The sequence below is a fragment of the Lithobates pipiens genome, unplaced genomic scaffold (genome assembly GCF_037356315.1).
Source record: "Lithobates pipiens isolate NorthernLeopardFrog02 unplaced genomic scaffold, aLitPip1_a1.2 Scaffold_19, whole genome shotgun sequence".
Taxonomy (NCBI): domain Eukaryota; kingdom Metazoa; phylum Chordata; class Amphibia; order Anura; family Ranidae; genus Lithobates; species Lithobates pipiens.
In genome coordinates, this window is record NW_027507764.1 from 122976150 (window position 1) to 122997261 (window position 21112).

At 42.6% G+C, this 21112-nt stretch overlaps 1 protein-coding gene across 1 annotated transcript in view; it reads right to left on the bottom strand.

The window, feature by feature from the left end:
- OXSR1 (oxidative stress responsive kinase 1) overlaps nucleotides 1-21112 on the bottom strand; it is a 186653-nt gene that overhangs the window by 88214 nt on the left and 77327 nt on the right. Inside the window, exon 2 of the mRNA XM_077491223.1 lies at nucleotides 8480-8592. Within this exon, the coding sequence (XP_077347349.1) occupies nucleotides 8480-8592 (113 nt within the window). The remainder of the gene's footprint in view (nucleotides 1-8479; nucleotides 8593-21112) is intronic.

A 21112-nucleotide genomic window follows, 5' to 3' on the forward strand; every position in this document is an offset into this window, starting at 1 on the left:
CTGCATATCATCTTTTGTTTTATTAAAAAAGCTGAAAAATTGCAGAGTCAAATGATGCAGAAGTATTTAAATACATACCAAAGTCACTGAACTTCTTATAATGGCTTCTACATTGGATGATGGAGTCATGATATATCTTAAAGTGTTACTGAACCCACATTAGTAAAATCTGTCTATACAGTATCTCACAAAAGTGAGTACACCCCTCAAATTTTTGTAAAGATTTTATTATATGTTTTCATGTGACAACACTGAAGAAATCACACTTTTGCTACAAAGTAAAGTAGTGAGTGTACAGCTTGTATAACAGTGTAAATTTGCTGTCCCCTAAATATAACTCAACACACAGCCATTAATGTCTAAACCACTGGCAACAAAAGTGAGTACACCCCAAGTGAAAATGTCACAATTGGGCCCAATTAGCAATTTTCCCTCCCCGGTGTCGTGTGACTCATTAGGGTTATAAGGTCTCAGGTGTGAATGGAGAGCAGGTCTGTTAAATTTGGTGTTATCGCTCTCACTCTCTCATACTGGTCTCTAGAAGTTCAACATGGCATCACATGGCAAAGAGCTCTCTGATGATCTGGAAGAAAGAATTGTTGCTCTACATAAAGCTGGCCTAGTTTCCCAACCTGCAAAATATACTCTATGAAGAGAAAAGAAAGCAGCCGTTAAAGAAGATTAGGACAAGTCTTCCAAATCGCCTGCTTCCCCAAAAACATTTAAGGTTTCGTTCACATCTCAGTGTTCCAAATCGCTGTGATTCTGCCCACAATTCGCAATAGCGGCAATTTGCTGGATGGCCGTGCGTTCACTCGCCGATTCCAATAGCACCTCAAACATGCCACGATTTTCCCATGATTCACCAGGTGACAATCGTGGTAAAAATGCGCAAATAGAATCGCAGGCATCCCACGATTCTATTTGCATGTTTTTACAGCGACTGTCGCCCCCATACGCAGAGATGTGAACAGAGCTGGAGAGTTTTTCCTTTTCATAAACTTTTTTTTACTGACTTGCAATAAAAGCCTCTGAACCTATGTTCATTTCCTAGCACTGCCCCTCTCTCCTTGCACATTATAGACATCTCCACTTCTAGGAGTGACTAATTACAGACTGTGCTGGCCCAGCTCTACTGCCCCTACCCTCCTTACATAATCAATTATGTAGCAGCTGGAGGAGGCATGAAGGGGAATACTACAGGCATACCCCACTTTTAAGTAGACAATGGGAATTATTTATTGGTTTCTATGCAGCAGTGAGCCTGGTTTTGCACTTTGCAACTTTAGTAAATAAACCTCATATGTACTTAAAAGTGGGGTACGCCTGTATAGAATAGTAGTCTCCACTGAGGCTCCTTTCTTGTCTTTTAACAGGCCGTTAGGGCACCATTTCTCCCAAAGATATTAATGATGGGGCCCTATTCCTTCCACTGACACCAATAATGGGGAACGGTTTCTGCTGCTTACACCAATGATGGGCTACTATTTCTCCTAGTAACACCAACAATGGGGCACTACTGCTTCCAATGACATCAATGATGGTGCACTATTCCTTTAACTGACACCAATGATGGGGAATCCATCCTCAATCTACTAAACACAGGTGCTAGGATGTGCTTTACTTTCTCTGCTTACTAATCCTGGTGCTTTTTTTTTTACCTTCACTGACACTAGTGCATTTTGTTTTTTGTTTTTACGTTTGATGGCAACAATCTGACCCCCCTAATGTCTAAACACCACTAAACTGGCACTTTGTTTAGAATGTTTGAGGACCTCTGCTAGTGTGACTTAAAAAGACAACTCCAGGTCTGCTGGGACATTTCATTCAGGATGGTGGCACTCTGGTGGCACTCAGCAGCAGTCTTGGGACTTTTGTATGCCTTCACAGAGTAGGTTTTTAAAGGTAAATAACATACATAAAATACAGTGGTTGTAAACCCTTAAATATACTCACTGAAGGGAAAAGCCTCTAGTGAGATACACAAAAGATGAAACTAATCCTCCTGCATAGGTTGTACCTGTTTATCTGCAGCCATCTTTCCTTTACAGCAATTCAAATGACAGAATTTATACAGCATTTCTCTTTCTAGAGGCAGTGGATGGGGATCTGATGTCACACAGTGTACAGCATAGAGCAGGAAGCAGAGTGTAATCTGAAACCTGAGTGCAGAGAAAGGAAACATCCCCTCTACACAATCTCATAAGGAAACATGTACACCTGAGACGGTCTATCAGAGTGTAAGAGTGAGAGTGTAAGTGTGTCCAGTCTCCTAGAATCAGCTGCTTTGGATCAAGAGTAACTTTGCATTAGCGTCCAATAATACCTTACTAGAAATTGTCTCAGAGTTCTACTAAGCCAGGAGCATGTTCAGAAAGAGAGAAAAAGCTAAAAAATTGGTTCCATGAATTCTGAATGATCACGCAGTGCTTAGCAAATATTAGACATGCACACCAAATTGGCCAGTGCAAGCCCACTTATACAAGGTCTTGAGTTAAACCTACAAAGCAACATAATTAGAGGGTGCTGCACACCCCCTATTTCACTAAATAGCTTATAAATCCTTAACCCTGCTAACTCTAAATATATTTTAGACATTTAAAGTGGAGGTCTACCCACCCCTGAAAAAATGAAAAGCCAGCAGCTACACATACTGCAGCTGCTGACTTTAAATAATAGGACACTTACCTGTCCTGGAGTTCAGCGATGTCGGCACCCGAGGCTGATTTTTCCCTCAGCTGTTGGGTGCTGCCGCGCACATTGCGGGTGAGAAAAGCCGTAATGCTACATTGCCACATCCCTACTGCGCATGCGTAAGGTATTGCTGCGCTCTCCTACTGGCCCAGCAGCGGGGGAAGGAGGAGGGACCCGAGCCGACACGTAATGCGCCACACTTTTGGGTGGAACTCCGCTTTAAAGTCTACACTTGGGACAGGTATGAGTAGGAATCCTCATTAGTGCAAATAAAGCAAACAGCATTCGGTAGTAGAGTATAGAGAATTAGGCCAGGCATACATTATTCAAAATTCTTATACAATTTTTCTTTAGGATTTGCCAAAACCACATTTCAATTTGTATGCAATTAGGCAGGCCCTTGCACTACATAGTTGAAGGTAAATCTAAAGAAAATGGAAAACGAAAATTGTAAAAAACGTAAAAGGCCAGCTTGTTTCCAATAAACATACACAAATGTTATTGCAAAATGCTGATGCATCTTACAGTGGATAGAAAAAGTCTACACACCCCTGTTAAAATGTCAGTTTGTGTGTTGTTAAAAAAAAAAATGAGACAATGATAAATCATTTCAGAATTTTCCACTTTTAATGTGACCTATAAACTGTACAACTCAGTTGAACAAACTGAAATCTTTTAGGTGGTGGAAAGTATAAATAAAAAAACTAAAATTATATGGTTGCATAAATATGCACACCTTTAAGCAAATACTATGTTGAAGCACCTTTTGGATTTTATTACAGTGCTTAGTCTTTTTGGATACGAGTCTATCAGCATGGCACATCTTGACTTGGCAATATTTGCCCACCCTTCTTTGCAAAAACACTCCAAATCTGTCAGATTGCGAGGGAGGACATCTCCTGTGCACAGCCATTTTCAGATCACCTCACAGATTTTCAATCGGATTCAGGTCTGGGCACTGGCTGGGCCATTCCAAAACTTTAACCTTCTTCTGGTGAAGCAACCCTTTGATGATTTGGATGGATGCTTTGGGTCATTGTCATGCTGAAAGATGAAGTTCCTATTCACGTTCATCTTTATAGCAGAAGCCTGAAGGTTTTGGGCCAATTTTAACTGGTATTTGGAACTGTTCACAATTCCCTCTACCTTGACTAAGGCCTTTGCTCCAGCTGAATAAAAACAGCCCCAAAGTATGATGCTGCCACCACCATGCTTCACTGTGGGTATGGTGTTCTTCTGGTGATGTGCAGTGTTTTTGCACCAAACATATCTTTTGGAATTATGTTGAAAAAGTCAAACTTATGCAACCACAATATTATTGTTATTTTTAACCCCGCCCCCCCCCCCTAAAAGATTTCAGATTGCTTTTAAACTGAGTTGTGCAGTTTTTTTAGGTCACATTAACCGCTTAAGGACCGCCTCCTGCACATTTACACAGGCAGAATGGCACAGCTGGGCATATCAACGTACAAGTACGTTGCTCTTTAAGTGCCCAGCCGTGGGTCACGAGCTCCGTGACTGTGGCCGCGGGACCCGCTGCCCTGATCGCCACTGGTGTCATCGGGTCACAGAGCTGAAGAACGAGGAGAGGTAAGTGTAAACAAACCTCTCCCTGTGCTTCCTAGTGTGGCTGTCACTGATCGTCTGTTCGCTGTTATAGGGAAAGACGATCAGTGACGTCACATGCCAAGCCATGCCCCCAACAGTAAAAAAACAAAAAAAAAACAAACAAACACACACATCATACTTAACCCCTCCCCACTCCCTAGTGATTAACTCCTTCACTGCCAGTGTCATTTACACAGGAATCAGTGCATTTAAATAGCACTGATTGCTGTATAAATGACAATGGTCCCAAAAATGTGTCAAAAATGTCCGATGTGTCTGCCATTAAGTAGCAGTCACAATAAAAAAAAAAAAAAAAAAAAAAAATCACTGACCGCTGCCTTAACTAGTAAAAAAAAAAAAAAATTAATACAAATACTATAAAACTATCCCCTATTTTGTAAATGCTATCACTTTTGCGCAAACCAATCAATAATCACCAATTGTGATTTTTTTTTTTACCAAAAATATGTAGAAGAATATGTATGTATGTATACAGATCAATTATTTTAATACCTAATCTGGTCACAAGCCCAAGTGCGATCAAAGGGACATCAAACTAAATAGTGGAAAATGTGAATTAAAAGCAAATTACCGGTATTATCTACTGTATATATACCAAAAAAAAAAAACTAGATCAGTCCAATAGGCCTGATGGTTGAATGTCAATTACGCTTCATTTGCTGTCAGAGTCAAAGAAGGATTTGTGGTTCTTTGTCTGGGCAGAAGGACATGTATGGCCAGCTTTACGCAGTTTGGCAAAGGGACATTTCTCTGTCACATTCTCTGGAGCCCTGGCTTTTAGGGCACATCATCTATCATGTCAATGCAAAACACAGGCTATATTAATGACCTGTCTGGCAGCAAGCTGAAATTTAAAAAGATATTATTTCACTTACATTTCAATTAAAAAAATCCACCCAAAAGGTAAAGAATGGTGGGCTAATTTGTTGTATTTAATAGGGGTTTCCTTTCCTTGAGCTCTCTTTACCTCTTTGGAGGTTTGAGCTTTTCCTACACAATTTGATCCTAACCACCATTGAGAGCGTCCCACCTTTACCAAGGTAGTCTCTGTAGAATAGAATAAATACAACTTTGAACAAGAAGACTGGGATTGCCCTGTAGCTAATAGGAAAAGTCTTCAGGCCACAGGGAAAGCAGCACAGATTTCTCACCAGCAAAGTTCCTGAGAATAAGAAGCTGTTTTCCAAATGGACTTTCCAGCATAATCTATCAGATAGTAAAAAATCCCCTTTTGATTGACTGAGCTTTTTAAAAGCTTTTTGGCTATACTTCTCTTGTGAGTCACACGGCTGCACTTACTTTTGCTCTTCTACAACCCAGAATCTGCTGACAGCAGGCTATTGCTGGCTGTCAACTGACATGGCAGAGCTGCTTCATGCCCTGGATGGACCCACCCAGCTGCCTGATTGACAGCCTGCACCACCTATCAGTGCATAGCAGAGAGCCAAAGACAGCTGTGCCCACCTGGCTCTCCAGTGAGTGCTGGAGGGACAGCGCCAAGAGTGATGACTGAAAGCCATTGCTCTCTGCTCTAAGCAGAACAAGAACTGAGAGATCGGTAGTCATGTAATCACTCGGTTTTCAGTCTAAGAACTGATGTTGGACAGCTTCAGAATCACACTGATGCAGCACGATCTGTGAATGGACAATAAAGCAGCACCACACTGACGACATTTTAGTAAGCATGTTCCCAGTTTAATGCATGAAAAAATAGAGCTGTAATTGGAGTACTGCCTCTCCAGGTCCCCGTCAGTGCTGCGGTATCGAAGATTACAGAAGGCCGATATCAACAGACAACTACCTGTGCTAGTTATATATTAAAATACACCTAATGGGTTCCTAATTTTTATAAAACTGGATAAAATTGTGTATTTATTACTGGCAGTAGTTCAGCCTTAACCAGAGATAAGTCAATGGCAAACATAACTTATGTATAGCTTAGGACACATATTAACCACTGTATACTGTCAAATTAGATCTTTCATGGATCTGGTCCTTCCTGGTGGAGCAGTCCTCGTGTATGCCACCATTACTGCCTATTACTCCTTCTTGCACTGTTGAAACCCATTGTCTTATGTCCCTGCTGTGTTCATGCAGCAATGATATGCATAGAGTGTGTGTGTATTGGGCCATGTATTTGAGGTTCTAAGGAGCCCTAAATGGAATAAAGAGCTGATTTTTGCACCACACGGTTCTACAAGGACAAATGTAACTTGCGACATTGCTGGTTCTAAAGGCAGTGAGCAGGTTAATCATATCACCGCAGAACACGCACAAAGAAAATGAAAAATCAGCTGTTTGATGTGGAGTTGTAAACACTGACTGCCAGGCGTGAATCACAAGGCCTATGAATAATAAATAGCATCACATTCCATTCGCTACAATCCATTTGATGTAGATGGCATGCAGGATGGGAAGAGCTGGGGGTCTGTAAAACAAAAGCACAGGCACTCCCCTCCCTAACAATATTCTCTTACAGGAAGCTTTACAGTCACTGTACAAAGAAGAAGATTAATCTGGTGGTTTGTGGGCCAACCCCAGCCTCATAGAGCCTTAAAAATTAGCCAAACAGCGCAGGGGCAAAACTTACTTGAAGAGAGTTTATAGTCTTGTAAATACATTTTTACATATGAAAGAAAATATCAGCATTACGTAAATAGTATTAGGCTAGGTTCATAAATATGCGGGTGCCGGAGAATGTGTAAATCGTATGTGTTCCAATACAGTCACCCACAATGCACTGCTATTTACAAACGCATGGGGCTGCCATTAGGTTTCACCTTCCCAACAAGCGTATTGGTTGGCATGGCCTGAACGGTAACTCAGACTAGTTCACCATAAGGTAGGCCCTTAATGTGAGTAATGACAAATGACAGTGGGCCCATGTCATTGGTTGGCAAGACGCTGGCAGCCTGTGTTCTAGTAGCCAATTACATAAATACAAAAACACAATAATGTTAAAGTGGTTCTAAACGTTAAATTTTTTTTATTTTTCTTTAAAATAAGCAGCATACCATACATGCCTGCTCTGTGCAATAGTTTTGCACAGAGCATCCCTGGTCCTCCTCTTCTCAGGTCCCCTGACATGGGGGCACAGAATGAATTAGGGTAAAAAAAAACCTTCTCCCTTTAGAACAACTGAGCAAAAAGCTCTCCCCCCCCCCCCCCCCCCCCATCCCACCTGCAGTACTATCTTCCTTTAGCCTGTTCTCAGTTCTGATTTGTTATCTGAGTGGACTGCAAAACACCTGTCCCTATTGTTGAGGGAGAGGTTATACATTCTTAACACAGGAGGAAGTAAACCCTGATGAGTTTACTTCCTCTTTCATTGAATTCATTCCCTGCAAAGGCAAAGCATAATGGACTACTATGCATCGCATAGTAGTCCATTATGTGTCACTTACCTGACACAGGAGCCAGCAAAGTCACCGCTGTCCCCTGTAGTCCGGCGCATCCATCTTCTCGGTGGGGTCTCGCAGCTCCGCCGCTGTCATTCGGCGAAGCCGCGATGACGTCACTCCCGCGCATGCGCACGGGAGCCGACACGCGCGGCAGCTCCGTCGTTGAAAATGCCGCGCTCAGTGCGCCGCTGTCTACGGCCCGTATTTGGGCAAATATCTCCTAAACCGTGTAGGTTTAGGAGATATTTCTTGGACCTACAGGTAAGCCTTAATCTAGGCTTACCTGTGGGTCAAAGTGTGTTGTAAGGGTTTACAACCACTTTAAGCTGGCCATACACCATACAATTTTCTAATTCAATTTCCTTTAGATTTACCTTCAACTGTGTAGTACAGGGGCCTGTCTGATTGCACAGAAGTTGAAAGTGTTTAGATTTGACCTCATATTATATGGTTTTGGTAAATCTAAAGGAAATCTATAGAAGAAAAATTGTATAATGTATGGCCAGCATTATTTAGTCTCGAACACACTCCCTGTCCTAATGTGACAACACCGCAAAGTACGATTGTTACCCCAAGACAGAAAATGTGTTAATGGGATATCAGATGGAAATGAAGGAAAATAATGTGAAAAAAAAAAACACAAATGTAGCCATCGCATCTAAGAACTGGTAGGATGCAACACTATCAATTTTTGTTTTGGGGTTTAGATATGCTTTACACATTAGCTATAAGGATAATATCAGGTTCTTTATTACCAGTAGTTCATCCATGCTGGTCTGACATTTTTCTAGGTTAATCCTCTTGATGGCCACCTTTTCTTTCTTAGGGGAGCAGTAGGCAGCTTGGACCACAGCTGTCGCCCCACTTCCTGTGGAAAGATAATGTTACATTAGTCTTCAATGTACACTACACGTAAACCTTACCATTGGATATTTGTGGACCGAATCACAATCAATAACTTTTCGTAACTTAAAAGGGCTCCAGAGGTAAAACATCTCCCACCCAAATCCTAATTCCTCCCAACTACTAGAGTTATTACAGACAAATGATTATATCGTGCTCTGCCAAAAGATCCTCCATAATGTCAAACTGCAAGGAAGGGACATCCTCATTACAGACTTTAAACGTCGCCTATGGAGATTATTAAGTGCCAAAGTTTGTCGCCATTCCAAAAGTGGGCACAATTTTGAAACATGACATGTTAGGTATCAATTTAAATTGGTGTAAGATTAATCATCTTTCACATCATAGAAAAAAATTGGGCTAACTTTACCGTTTTCTTATTTTTTTTATTTTAAAAATGTGTATTTTTGTTCCAAAGAAATTGCGTTTATAAAGCCCCGTACACACTATCAGATTATCTGCTGAGTTTTTCCTTCAGATTTACCAAAACCATGTACTAGAAGGGCCTGCCTGATTGCATACACATTGAAACTCCTAAGGTTTGACCTCATATTATATGGTTTTGGTAAATTTGAAGGAAAAACTCAGCAGACAATCTGATAGTGTGTACGGGGCTTAAGACTGCTGAGCAAATATGGTGTGACAAAGTATTGCAACAATCTCCATTTTATTATCTAGTGTTTCTTGCTAAAATTGTTTGGGGGTTCTAGAAAAAAAAAAAAAAAAATTATATATATATATATATATATATATATATATATATATATATATATATATATATATATATATATACACTTGTAAACAAGTGTCAGAAATAGGCTCAGTCCTTAAAGCGGTTGTATAGTAATTTTTGTAACTTTTACCTACAGGTAAGCCTATAATAAGGCTTACCTGTAGGTAAAAAGAATATCTCCTAAACCTGTACAGTTTAGGAGCTATTCCCCTCAGAATGAGCCGCTGGCTTCAGCGGCGCATGCGCACCAGGGATTCTCAGCTTAAAGTCCGGCAGACGCCAGACCCTGCCGGGAAGAAAATGGCATCACGGCTCCAGCCACTCACAGCGCCGGAGCCGCAATAACCAGAAGAAACGCAGAGGGAACATGTCAGCTCCCTCGGCATGGACCGAATGAGATGCCAGCTCCTCGTTCTAAGGCAAGTATTTCATAATGAGCTAGTATGCGGTGCATACTAGCTCAGTGAGCCTTTTCCTTTACAGGTGTAAAAAAAAAAAAAAAAAAAAAAAAGTCAGCGGGTTTATTCCCGCTTTAAGTGGCTACATTTAAACTTTAGCTACTGAGTTCTGTAAACAGGCTTTTTTCAATTAAGAAGTGAAGGAGAGCCTGAAAAACAAGCCCAATGCTACCCCTGCTGGCTGTAAATGGAAAAAAAAAAAAAAAAAGATTCATATTTACCCAACATAAACTGTTAAAACAATTTAACAATAAGAAGACTTGGACGTTCTTGCTGTTTTTTTTCTCCAATGTTTCTTTCTCCTCCATGCTTGCTCCTCATACTAACCCTGACTGTGCTGCCTAACTTTAGAGGTAAGTGGGTGCCATTTGTGCCTGCCGGGACCTATAGAGTTCCACCAGATTCTCCACTTCTTGCATAGCCCCATTTTAAGCTACAAGCTTACAAGAATCTGCTCCCAATGTCGCATGCACATTTGGGGCAAAGGACACAGAGACAAAGCTCGGAAGCTGCTATCACCAATGTAGAAGAGGTATAGTTTTGGTTCTGTCTCGCACGCTGCCTGTGTGTGCGATACTGCGAGTGGCTGCATGCAAGTCTGCAGTTCATAACAAGAACCATGCACAAAATGGAATCTCAAGCTCTAAGTCATTGGCTTTTCTGTTTCAAATAAAAAGATATGTCCAACAATGCTTTTTTTTTTTTTTTTTTTAAATATGCATTACTGAACAATGCTGATGGAAGGGTGTGTAAACATTGTTATTGTCGGGCAGTTAGATCCAACATGTATCCTCCTCTCCATAGGCCCACACATATTACAATATATATATATATATATATATATATATATATATATATATATATATATATATATATATATATATATAAAATTATTTATTTATTTATTTTTTCATTCAACATTGAGGATGAGCACACTAGACAATAGTGATCCTAAAAATGCCAGAGAGCGCCTACAACTAAAACGGTAATGATCACTACATATATAGTTGCATGTTGTAGCCATTGATGCCATTTGTGTACTTCTTGTGAATGAATTGTTCTTAAATGCAACACTCCTCTGCGCCCCAAGAGTAGTGATTGTTCGTTATCAAATTCTAGCTGCACCACATCACAATATAACAAAAATCCTCCCGGGCACACCACACCTTTAGCACACCAGAGTCATGTTTAAAAGCCAAGAAATAAACTTAGAGTCTGGGAAGAGTTTCTCACAACTAAATGTGTTGATCATGGAAAGAATAGAATCTATACAGACCATGAAATGCATTTGAAAACAAAACGCGTTCTTCTGAAAAAATGTGGACCCCTGTGAGGTTCACTGCAGCTATGAATATTTTGATTTATTCAGTAAAAACAAATGCTAGAATGTGCTATACAAGCCAAGAGAAAGGAGAGTAGAACTCATGTTTCCCAAACTATAAAGTCTTCTGACTCCTCATCCTCTGCACCCCATTTTATCCACTGTTCTCTTGCTGAGCTTAGCCCAAAACGTTTATGTAGACAAAGGAGGGGGGGGGGGGGGGACAAAATAAGGAAAAAAATTACAATCTGTACGTTTCAAGGCTTGCTGCTGCCCTATTGAAAATAAAGTCCTTTTTCAGCACTTTGTGACGTTCACTGAGGGTACCATCAGCGTTCGATCAGATAAAAAAAAAAAACAGGAGAAATTAAGACACCAAGCCAACAAATTCTTGCTAGCACAACTGGAGGATCATCATTTACAATCATCTTCTCTGCTCTTATGAGTGATGTTCAATGCAAGTGGTCGGACACGCCACAGTTACCGTTTTTACTGGTACCCAAAGTACCGCACACCATGAGTAACGTGCAGTTTAAGTGGTATGGCCCAAACGTGCTGGTAACGAGAAAGAAATTTGCTAAATATAGCTGATCTGGTCCAAGCAATTATTGACACTTTAATAAAGAGTATGGCCAAAGCTTTTTAGGCTGTACTTCTTTTGAGGGTCACAAAATGTAGTTTACTTATGTTCTCCTATGACTCGGTGTCTGCCGATAGCCAGCAATTGTCTGTTATCAACTGACAGGGCAGAACCAAGCCAGGCTCGGTAAAGATCTCAACAAGTTTGATGGGAACCACCAAACTGCCTGGTTGACAGGTAGCTCCACCTTTCAGCACATAGTCGAGAACTGGAGTCAGCTGCACCTTCTCACGTGAGCAGTGGAGGAGTAGAGAGCATTGACTCAGTTACCACTCTCTGCTTAGCGAAGACCGAGAACTGAGCAATCAGTGGTCATGTGATCACTCAGTTCTTGGGTCTTTAACCAGTTCCTGACCGCCGGCCGTCAAATGACGGCCAGGCGGCGCAGCTATTGCGGCGGGAGGCCGTTATATGACGGCCTCCCGTTTAAACAGGGATGCGCGCGATCGTGCGCGCGCATCCCTGTTTCTTCGGTGGCGGCGTGTCACGGAGACACCGCTCGCCACCGAAGGGGGTGAACAGCCATTCGTTATGGCTGTTTACCACGTGATCGGCCGTGATGAAGTCACGGCCGATCACAGATGGTCACACCCCCTACGTGCACGGCGCATGCGCGCGATCGCGCTGCGCGTGCACTTCGGTGGCGGCGTGTTCCCCGGGAACACTGCTCGTCACCGACACTGGTAAACAGCCATTGGCTGGCTGTTTACCCACGTGATCGGCTGTGATCCTTTCACAGCCGATCACTAAAATGTAAACAAACCGCGGTAACGGGATGTTACCGGGTTCTCCTCCTCACACACCGATCGTGTGTGAGGAGGAGATTGCGGTAACATCTCGTTACCGCATACAGTGTACACCAAACATACTGATTGCCCCCCCCCCCCCAATAAAGAGGACCTGTCACCACCCCTCATAGTACCTGTCAATCACAGTCCATCAGAGTACCTGTCACAGTCCATCAGAGTATTTGAGTACCTGTCCCAGCCCATCAGAGTACCCGAGTACCTGTCCCAGCCCATCAGAGTACCCGAGTACCTGTCCCAGCCCATCAGAGTACCCGAGTACCTGTCCCAGCCCATCAGAGTACCCGAGTACCTGTCCCAGCCCATCAGAGTACCCGAGTACCTGTCCCAGCCCATCAGAGTACCCGAGTACCTGTCCCAGCCCATCAGAGTACCCGAGTACCTGTCCCAGCCCATCAGAGTACCCGAGTACCTGTCCCGGCCCATCAGAGTACCCGAGTACCTGTCCCGGCCCATCAGAGTACCCGAGTACCTGTCCCGGCCCATCAGAGTACCCGAGTACCTGTCCCGGCCCATCAGAGTACCCGAGTACCTGTCCCGGCCCATCAGAGTACCCGAGTACCTGTCCCGGCCCATCAGAGTACCCGAGTACCTGTCCCGGCCCATCAGAGTACCCGAGTACCTGTCCCGGCCCATCAGAGTACCCGAGTACCTGTCCCGGCCCATCAGAGTACCCGAGTACCTGTCCCGGCCCATCAGAGTACCCGAGTACCTGTCCCGGCCCATCAGAGTACCCGAGTACCTGTCCCGGCCCATCAGAGTACCCGAGTACCTGTCCCGGCCCATCAGAGTACCCAAGTACCTGTCCCGGCCCATCAGAGTACCCGAGTACCTGTCCCGGCCCATCAGAGTACCCGAGTACCTGTCCCGGCCCATCAGAGTACCCGAGTACCTGTCACGGCACATCAGAGTACCCGAGTACCTGTCACGGCACATCAGAGTACCCGAGTACTTGTCACGGCACATCAGAGTACCCGAGTATCTGTCACGGCCCATCACGGTACCCGAATACCTGTCATGGCCCATCAGGGTACCCGAGTACCTGTCACGGCCCATCAGGGTACCCGAGTACCTGTCACAGTCCATTAGAGTACCGAGTACCTGTCACAGTCCATTAGAGTACCGAGTACCTGTCACAGTCCATTAGAGTACCGAGTACCTGTCACAGTCCATTAGAGTACCGAGTACCTGTCACAGTCCATTAGAGTACCGAGTACCTGTCACAGCCCATCTGAGTACCCGAGTACCTGTCACAGTTCATCTGAGTACCTGTCACCGCCCTTCAGAGTACCCAAATACCAGTCACCAAACCATCAGAGTACCTGTCACCAGGCCATCAGAGTACCCGAGTACCTGTCACCAGGCCATCAGAGTACCCGAGTACCTGTCACCAGGCCATCAGAGTACCCGAGTACCTGTCACCAGGCCATCAGAGTACCCGAGTACCTGTCACCAGGCCATCAGAGTACCCGAGTACCTGTCACGGCACATCAGAGTACCAGAGTACTTGTCACGGCACATCAGAGTACCCGAGTATCTGTCACGGCCCATCACGGTACCCGAATACCTGTCATGGCCCATCAGGGTACCCGAGTACCTGTCACGGCCCATCAGGGTACCCGAGTACCTGTCACAGTCCATTAGAGTACCGAGTACCTGTCACAGTCCATTAGAGTACCGAGTACCTGTCACAGTCCATTAGAGTACCGAGTACCTGTCACAGTCCATTAGAGTACCGAGTACCTGTCACAGCCCATCTGAGTACCCGAGTACCTGTCACAGTTCATCTGAGTACCTGTCACCGCCCTTCAGAGTACCCAAATACCAGTCACCAAACCATCAGAGTACCTGTCACCAGGCCATCAGAGTACCTGAGTACTTGTCACCAGGCCATCAGAGTACCCGAGTACCTGTCACCAGGCCATCAGAGTACCCGAGTACCTGTCACCAGGCCATCAGAGTACCCGAGTACCTGTCACCAGGCCATCAGAGTACCCGAGTACCTGTCACCAGGCCATCAGAGTACCCGAGTACCTGTCACCAGGCCATCAGAGTACCCGAGTACCTGTCACCAGGCCATCAGAGTACCCGAGTACCTGTCACCAGGCCATCAGAGTACCCGAGTACCTGTCACCAGGCCATCAGAGTACCCGAGTACCTGTCACCAGGCCATCAGAGTACCCGAGTACCTGTCACCAGGCCATCAGAGTACTCGAGTACCTGTCACCAGGCCATCAGAGTACTCGAGTACCTGTCACCAGGCCATCAGAGTACCCGAGTACCTGTCACCAGGCAATCAGAGTACCCGAGTACCTGTTCCAGTCCATCTGAGTACCCGAGTACCTGTCACAGTCCACCTGAGTACCCGAGTACCTATCTCCAGCCCATCAGAGTACCCGAGTACCTATTTGCAGCCCATGTCTCATAGAATATACGTTGGGGTGTTTACTTTCCAAAATGGGGTCATTTTGTGGGTAATTTCACTGTCCTGGTGGTCCAGGACCTTCAAAAGTGTGATGGGTAGGAATGAAATGAGATGTGTCATTTATGCTCCTAGAACGCCTGAACGTACTACTTCAATGTTTGGCCCATCTATGTGGCCAGGCTGTGTAAAAGTCCTACACATGTGGTATCGCCATACTCGGGAGGAGTAGCAGAATGTATTTTGGGGTGTAATTTTTGCTATATACATGCTATGTGTTAGAAATATCTTATAAATTGACAATTTTGTGTAAAAAAAAAATGCGTTTTAATTTTTTTCCACATATTCCAAAAACTTCTGGAAAAAAATGAACCGTTCAAAAGACTCATTATGCCTCACAGATTATACGTTGGGGTGTTAGCTTTCCAAAATGGGGTGATTTTATGGGAAATTCCATTGTCCTGGTACTCCAGGGCCTTCAAAAGTGTAATAGGTGGTTGAGAAATGAGATGCGTCATTTTTGCTCATAGAACGTCTGAAGGTACTACATCAATGTTAGTGCTCTGTATGTGGCCAGGCTGTGTAAAAGTCTCACACACGTGGTATCGCCGTACTCGGGAAGAGTAGCAGAATGTATTTTGGGGTGTAATTTTTGCTATATACATGCTATGTGTTAGAAATATCTTATAAATTGACAATTTTGTGTAAAAAAAAATGCGTTTTAATTTTTTTCCACATATTCCAAAAACTTCTGGAAAAAAATTAACCATTCAAAAGACTCATTATGCCTCACAGATTATACGTTGGGGTGTTAGCTTTCCAAAATGGGGTGATTTTATGGGAAATTCCATTGTCCTGGTACTCCAGGGCCTTCAAAAGTGTAATAGGTGGTTGAGAAATGAGATGCGTCATTTTTGCTCGTAGAACGTCTGAAGGTACTACATCAATGTTGGTGCTCTGTATGTGGCCAGGTTGTGTAAAAGTCTCACACATGTGGTATCGCCGTACTCGGGAAGAGTAGCAGAATGTATTTTGGGGGGTAATTTGTTGTATACATATGCTGTGTGAGAGAAATAACCTGATAATATGACAATTTAGTAAAAAAAAATAAAAAAAAATAAAAAATCTTCATTTTGCAAAGAATTGTGGGAAAAAATGACAACTTAAAAAAACTCACCATGCTACTTACTTAATACCTTGGGATGTCTACTTTGTAAAAAGGGGTCATTTGGGGGGTATTTGTACTTTCCTGACTAGTTAGAGTCTCAAGAAATGAGATACACCTGATGTACTGAAGGCCTGATCAGAAGTGATGAATTTTCAGTGATTGGCACCATAGATTGTAGACTCTATAACTTTCACAAAGACCAAATAATATATACTAATGTGGGTTATTTTTACCAAAGATATGTAGCAGTATAAATTTTGGCCAAAATTTATGAAGAAAAATTACTAATTAGCAAAAATTTATGACAGAAACGAAGAAAAAGGCATTTTTTTCACAAAATTTACGTTTTATTTTATTTATAGCACAAAAAATAAAAAACCCACTAGTGATTAAATACCACTAAAAGAAAGCTCTATTTGTGTGGAAAAAAGGACGCAAGTTTCATATGGATACTGTGTTGGATGACTGAGTAATTGTCATTCAAAGTGTGAGAGCGCTGAAAGCTGAAAATTGGTCTGGTCAGGAAGGGGGTGTAACTGCACTGTACTGAGGTGGTTAAGCCAGCGTGGGACAGCTGCAGTATCACATAAATGCTGCGGTATGGGGGGTTGGATGTTTGTTATTTTTATTAATAAATGTATGCATATGGCCGAGAGTTAAGTTATCTTGGGTTGGCCAATGAAGATAGCGAAGATGCTAAACCTGGAAGAAACCGGGTAGAAGATCTTAGCGCCAGGATAGGGTATTCAATTCAAGTTAAATTTTAATGGTAAATTCACAAAGCTTTAACTCCATCCTAAGGGACTCTATTTTCAGCCATGTGACTGCAAGTTTCAAATTTTATTGGATTCAACACAAAATAATAATCAAATTTTAGAAAAAGAATTATTATTATGATACTAAAAGAGCATAACTAAACTAAAAACTGAAATATCAAATGTGAATAGGACATTAATAAAGAAAGATAAGAAAACAAACCTACAAAGGATATGTCATTCATAACTGGTTATAACATGGAGTATCAATCGAACATATTATTAGGAAATACTGGCCCATTTTGAAAGAAGATAGGGTTCTACCAAGATCTTGCCAAAAAAAAAACTTTGTATACAGAAGAGCCCCTACCCTCAGAAACCATCTGGTCCATAACGTTTTTGTTTTATTATATTTTTAGAGGAGTTTATATATTTTTAAATATATTCACCGTTTTTATTTGGAATTAATCGTGTATTTAGGTAATCTTGCATATTCATAGTAAATCTGTGTCACACATTTGGTGATATATTAGCACGTTGCATTTTATAGTTTTTTTGCATCACATACTAGCTCATTATGAAATACTTCCCTTAGAACGATGCCTTGAATCTGCGCCGACACACCACTGACAGGGGCAGCATCTCTCCCGACGTTAATTCTGGGTTTGCAGGCCTGGGCACTGCGACTTGCCAGAACAGCAATGATGTTACTCCTGCTCATTGCACGCTGGTGCCACCGGTCAAGGTACAGGCCCTGAAGAAAGGGCACAAACAGGCTGTTCCTTCAGTGCGCACGCGCCGATGACAGCCTATATAAGACTTCACAAGTCTGCCCCGAGCTACATCACCAATCTTATCTCCAAATATCACCCAAATCGTCCTCTCAGCTCTTCTCAAGACCTCCAACTCTCAAGCTCTCTCATCTCCTCCTCTCATGCTCATCTCCAGTGCTCGTCCCATCCTCTGGAACTCCCTACCGCCACTTGTCCGGCTATCCCCTACTGTTGCTACCTTCAGGCGATCCCTGAAAACTCATCTCTTCAGGAAAGCCTATCAAGTCTCCAGCTAATCTTTTACCACTTCCATCAGCTCATTCCCCACAGTTACAACCCTTTGTACCACCTGCCCCACCCTATTAGATTGTAAACTCTTCTGAGCAGGGCCCTCTTAATCCTCTTGTATTTTATTGCATTATAACTGTATTATCTCCCTTTTATATTGTAAAGCGCTGTATAAACTTTTGGCGCTATATAAATCCTGTATAATAATAATAATATAATAAACGGTGCACGTTTAGGAGATACAGAACCTACAGGTAAGCCATATTATAGGCTTATCTATAAGTACAATTAAAGAAGAAGACTTTACTTTCTCTTTAGGAACTGTGCTAGAGCTCCTAACTCTCACTCAGGCAGCTTTTCACATTTTTAGGGAAAATTATCCCAATTCACTTGATGCAAACTTGATGTAGTTCAGGAGGAGGTGGACACACTGGTATCCAGGATCAAGTGCTTCAAGTAAAAAATAGTTCACACTTACGCTCTCATGAACTTAACCAAGTGAAAAACATACAAAATCTACTAAAATCAAAGAAAATACTAAGATGTAATACAACAGCTTTGCTATTTACTAAAATACATGAATTCTCGAATTTATTTCCTTTGGCTATATTTCTGCATATTTTATGGCCCAGCCCTTTATGAAAACGTGCTTTCTAATCAGTCATGTATGTATTCACTAAACTGAGATTCTTTCACTGCCAACCGCCCAGAGATGAGAAATTTTGGAGACCAGACAACATCATTGTCTAGTATTCCACTGTCACAAGGCAACTGCTAAGATACATGCAAGGGGCTTATTAATCTATAGACAAAGTGCAACAGTCAAAACATTAACCTTAAAGTGTTACTAAACCCACAACAGTAAAATCTGTCTGCACATTCAGTAAAGCATGCTTGTTATACACACTGTGGAACCTAAGGGGCTAATCCTCTGCACTGTGAAAAAAGGCTGCTTGATCTTGTATGCACAGATTCTCCCCTCCCCTGGACACATCCGGATAAGATAGAGCCTTTGGAGTCAGGCTGCACATGCTCAGTTTAGTGTGTATTGCTAGAGAGGTTTTGTTTTTCTTACGGAGAATGCGCATCACCCCTGGGAGAAATAAATCTACAGCCATCTCCTCCACTCCAAAAGCATCACCCAAAATCAATTTCGTATACTCCACAATCAGATGAAGGAAGAAAGAAGCTCCTATTGGATAAAGTCACCTAAAACTGTTGATTTTTTAAAAGGTATAATACCACTCATGTTTGCATACATCTCCACTGACACAAGTTTAAAAGCACATTCAAATAGCCGAGTCGCCTCCAGTCAAAGCTCCAAGGCGAAAACGCAACCTCGGATTGCGTGGCGACGTCATGTCCTAACTCTGCTATACGCGTTTTGTCATTGGACGTCCCTCAGAAGTGGAAGGACAACGTTGATTGTCAAAACGTGTAGGGCGGTGGGTCGGGATTTTTTTCCCATGTTTTCTGAATGTACAAATGCACCCACACAGCCTAGCCTTTATACAAACTATCACTGAACGCTACCTGCAGCTGCTGTGGAGTAATTTAAAAAAAATTCAGTCAAAGCTCATCAGTTACAATTTAACTCTCTTTTGGAAGCTCTGCTCCTGCCCGTCAGCAGTGACTTCACAGATGTAAAAACAAGGCATGTACACAGGAAAATAGAAGAGGAAAGAGAAAAGTGCTAAGCCCAAACCTGAACATTTCAGTGCTCCTCTAGTGATCTTTTAGGATGAATTGCTCCATAGTGCCTGCAGCTACAGAGGGCCAAGGTAAAACTTCATGGCCACATTTACATCTGAGCATGACCTTTCTCCCCCCCCCCAAGTGATTTTGAAGAATTTTTATCATGTTGTTTCTCACACTTTTTTCAAGTATATGTAGGCTTGAGTTTTGTTTTAGCCAGAGGAAAGCTAGTTACTAAAGAGAAGGAGATGGTTGTTTAGGCTCTTTTCATGCTTTTTTCAGGCACTCTTCATGAAGTCCATGGGGACAAAAACTCCCTATTCTGCTTCATAAGTAGCTTATGTACCTTTCTGAGCTTCCAACATCGAGCTATGCCACGTATATATGAGCGGAATGTCCGACAGAAAAAGGCAGACGGAAGCTTTTCATTGTATATTCCGATCGTGTGTATGCCTCGTTGGACTTTTTTTTTTTTTTTTTATTCTGACGGACCTAGAAATAAAACATGTTCTAAATATTTCCGACTGAACCAATACCTCGGGAAGCTAGTCTGTATGCTGTTCTGATGGACCAAAAATGACGCATGCTCTGAAGCAAGTACGAGACGGAAGCTATTGGCTACTGGCTATTGAACTTCCTTTTTCCAGTCCCATTGCACATGTTGTACGTCACCGTGTTTTTGACGATTGGACTTTGGTGTGATCGTGTGCAAGAAACTGAAAGACAGTTTCAGCGGAATTCCGTCAGAACCTTCACAGTTTATCCTGATGGGAAAACCGGTCACATGTACAGGGCATTACAGGTGTCTGAGAACTCACATGTGGACAGGCACAATTTAAAAGAATGGGATTTTGGTTGTTAGACATTTTGGACCTTTCAGCACCAAGCTGTAAATTGTTCAGGTGTAAACAGGCCCTCAATGACTATTTTCTTCTTGTTAAGTATTGAGATTTCCATAACGTGGGCACAGCTCCACATTAAAATTACTGGTGGGCCCTGTACTATAGTCAGAATTCTCTGAACAGACCAAGGGAGGACAAACGGATAGTTGACTGCCATGATGCAGCACATCTTACATACACATGGGGGACACCACTGAATACTGAAGTCTGTTAAATGTATTGGCTCCTCTTTTCCTCGCTCAACATTTAAACCAGTGTGATCTATTCTTCCAGATGAATTGTGGTCTACTGTTTCCAGTCACTTCTCTGAGAGGCCAAGATGTAACCAGCAGAGTGCAAGGCTGATCAGGAACAGTAGGCCACATTCCAGCTAATTACATCACACTGACATAAAGATACATTCTATGAAATGTGTAACAGTGAAGCTCTGTTTTGCAGTCTCAGGCCATATCTTCTGAACACACCTGGAAGTAGCAAATACTGAAGTAATGACATGTACATAACTAACAAGTTCTGTTCTTGAA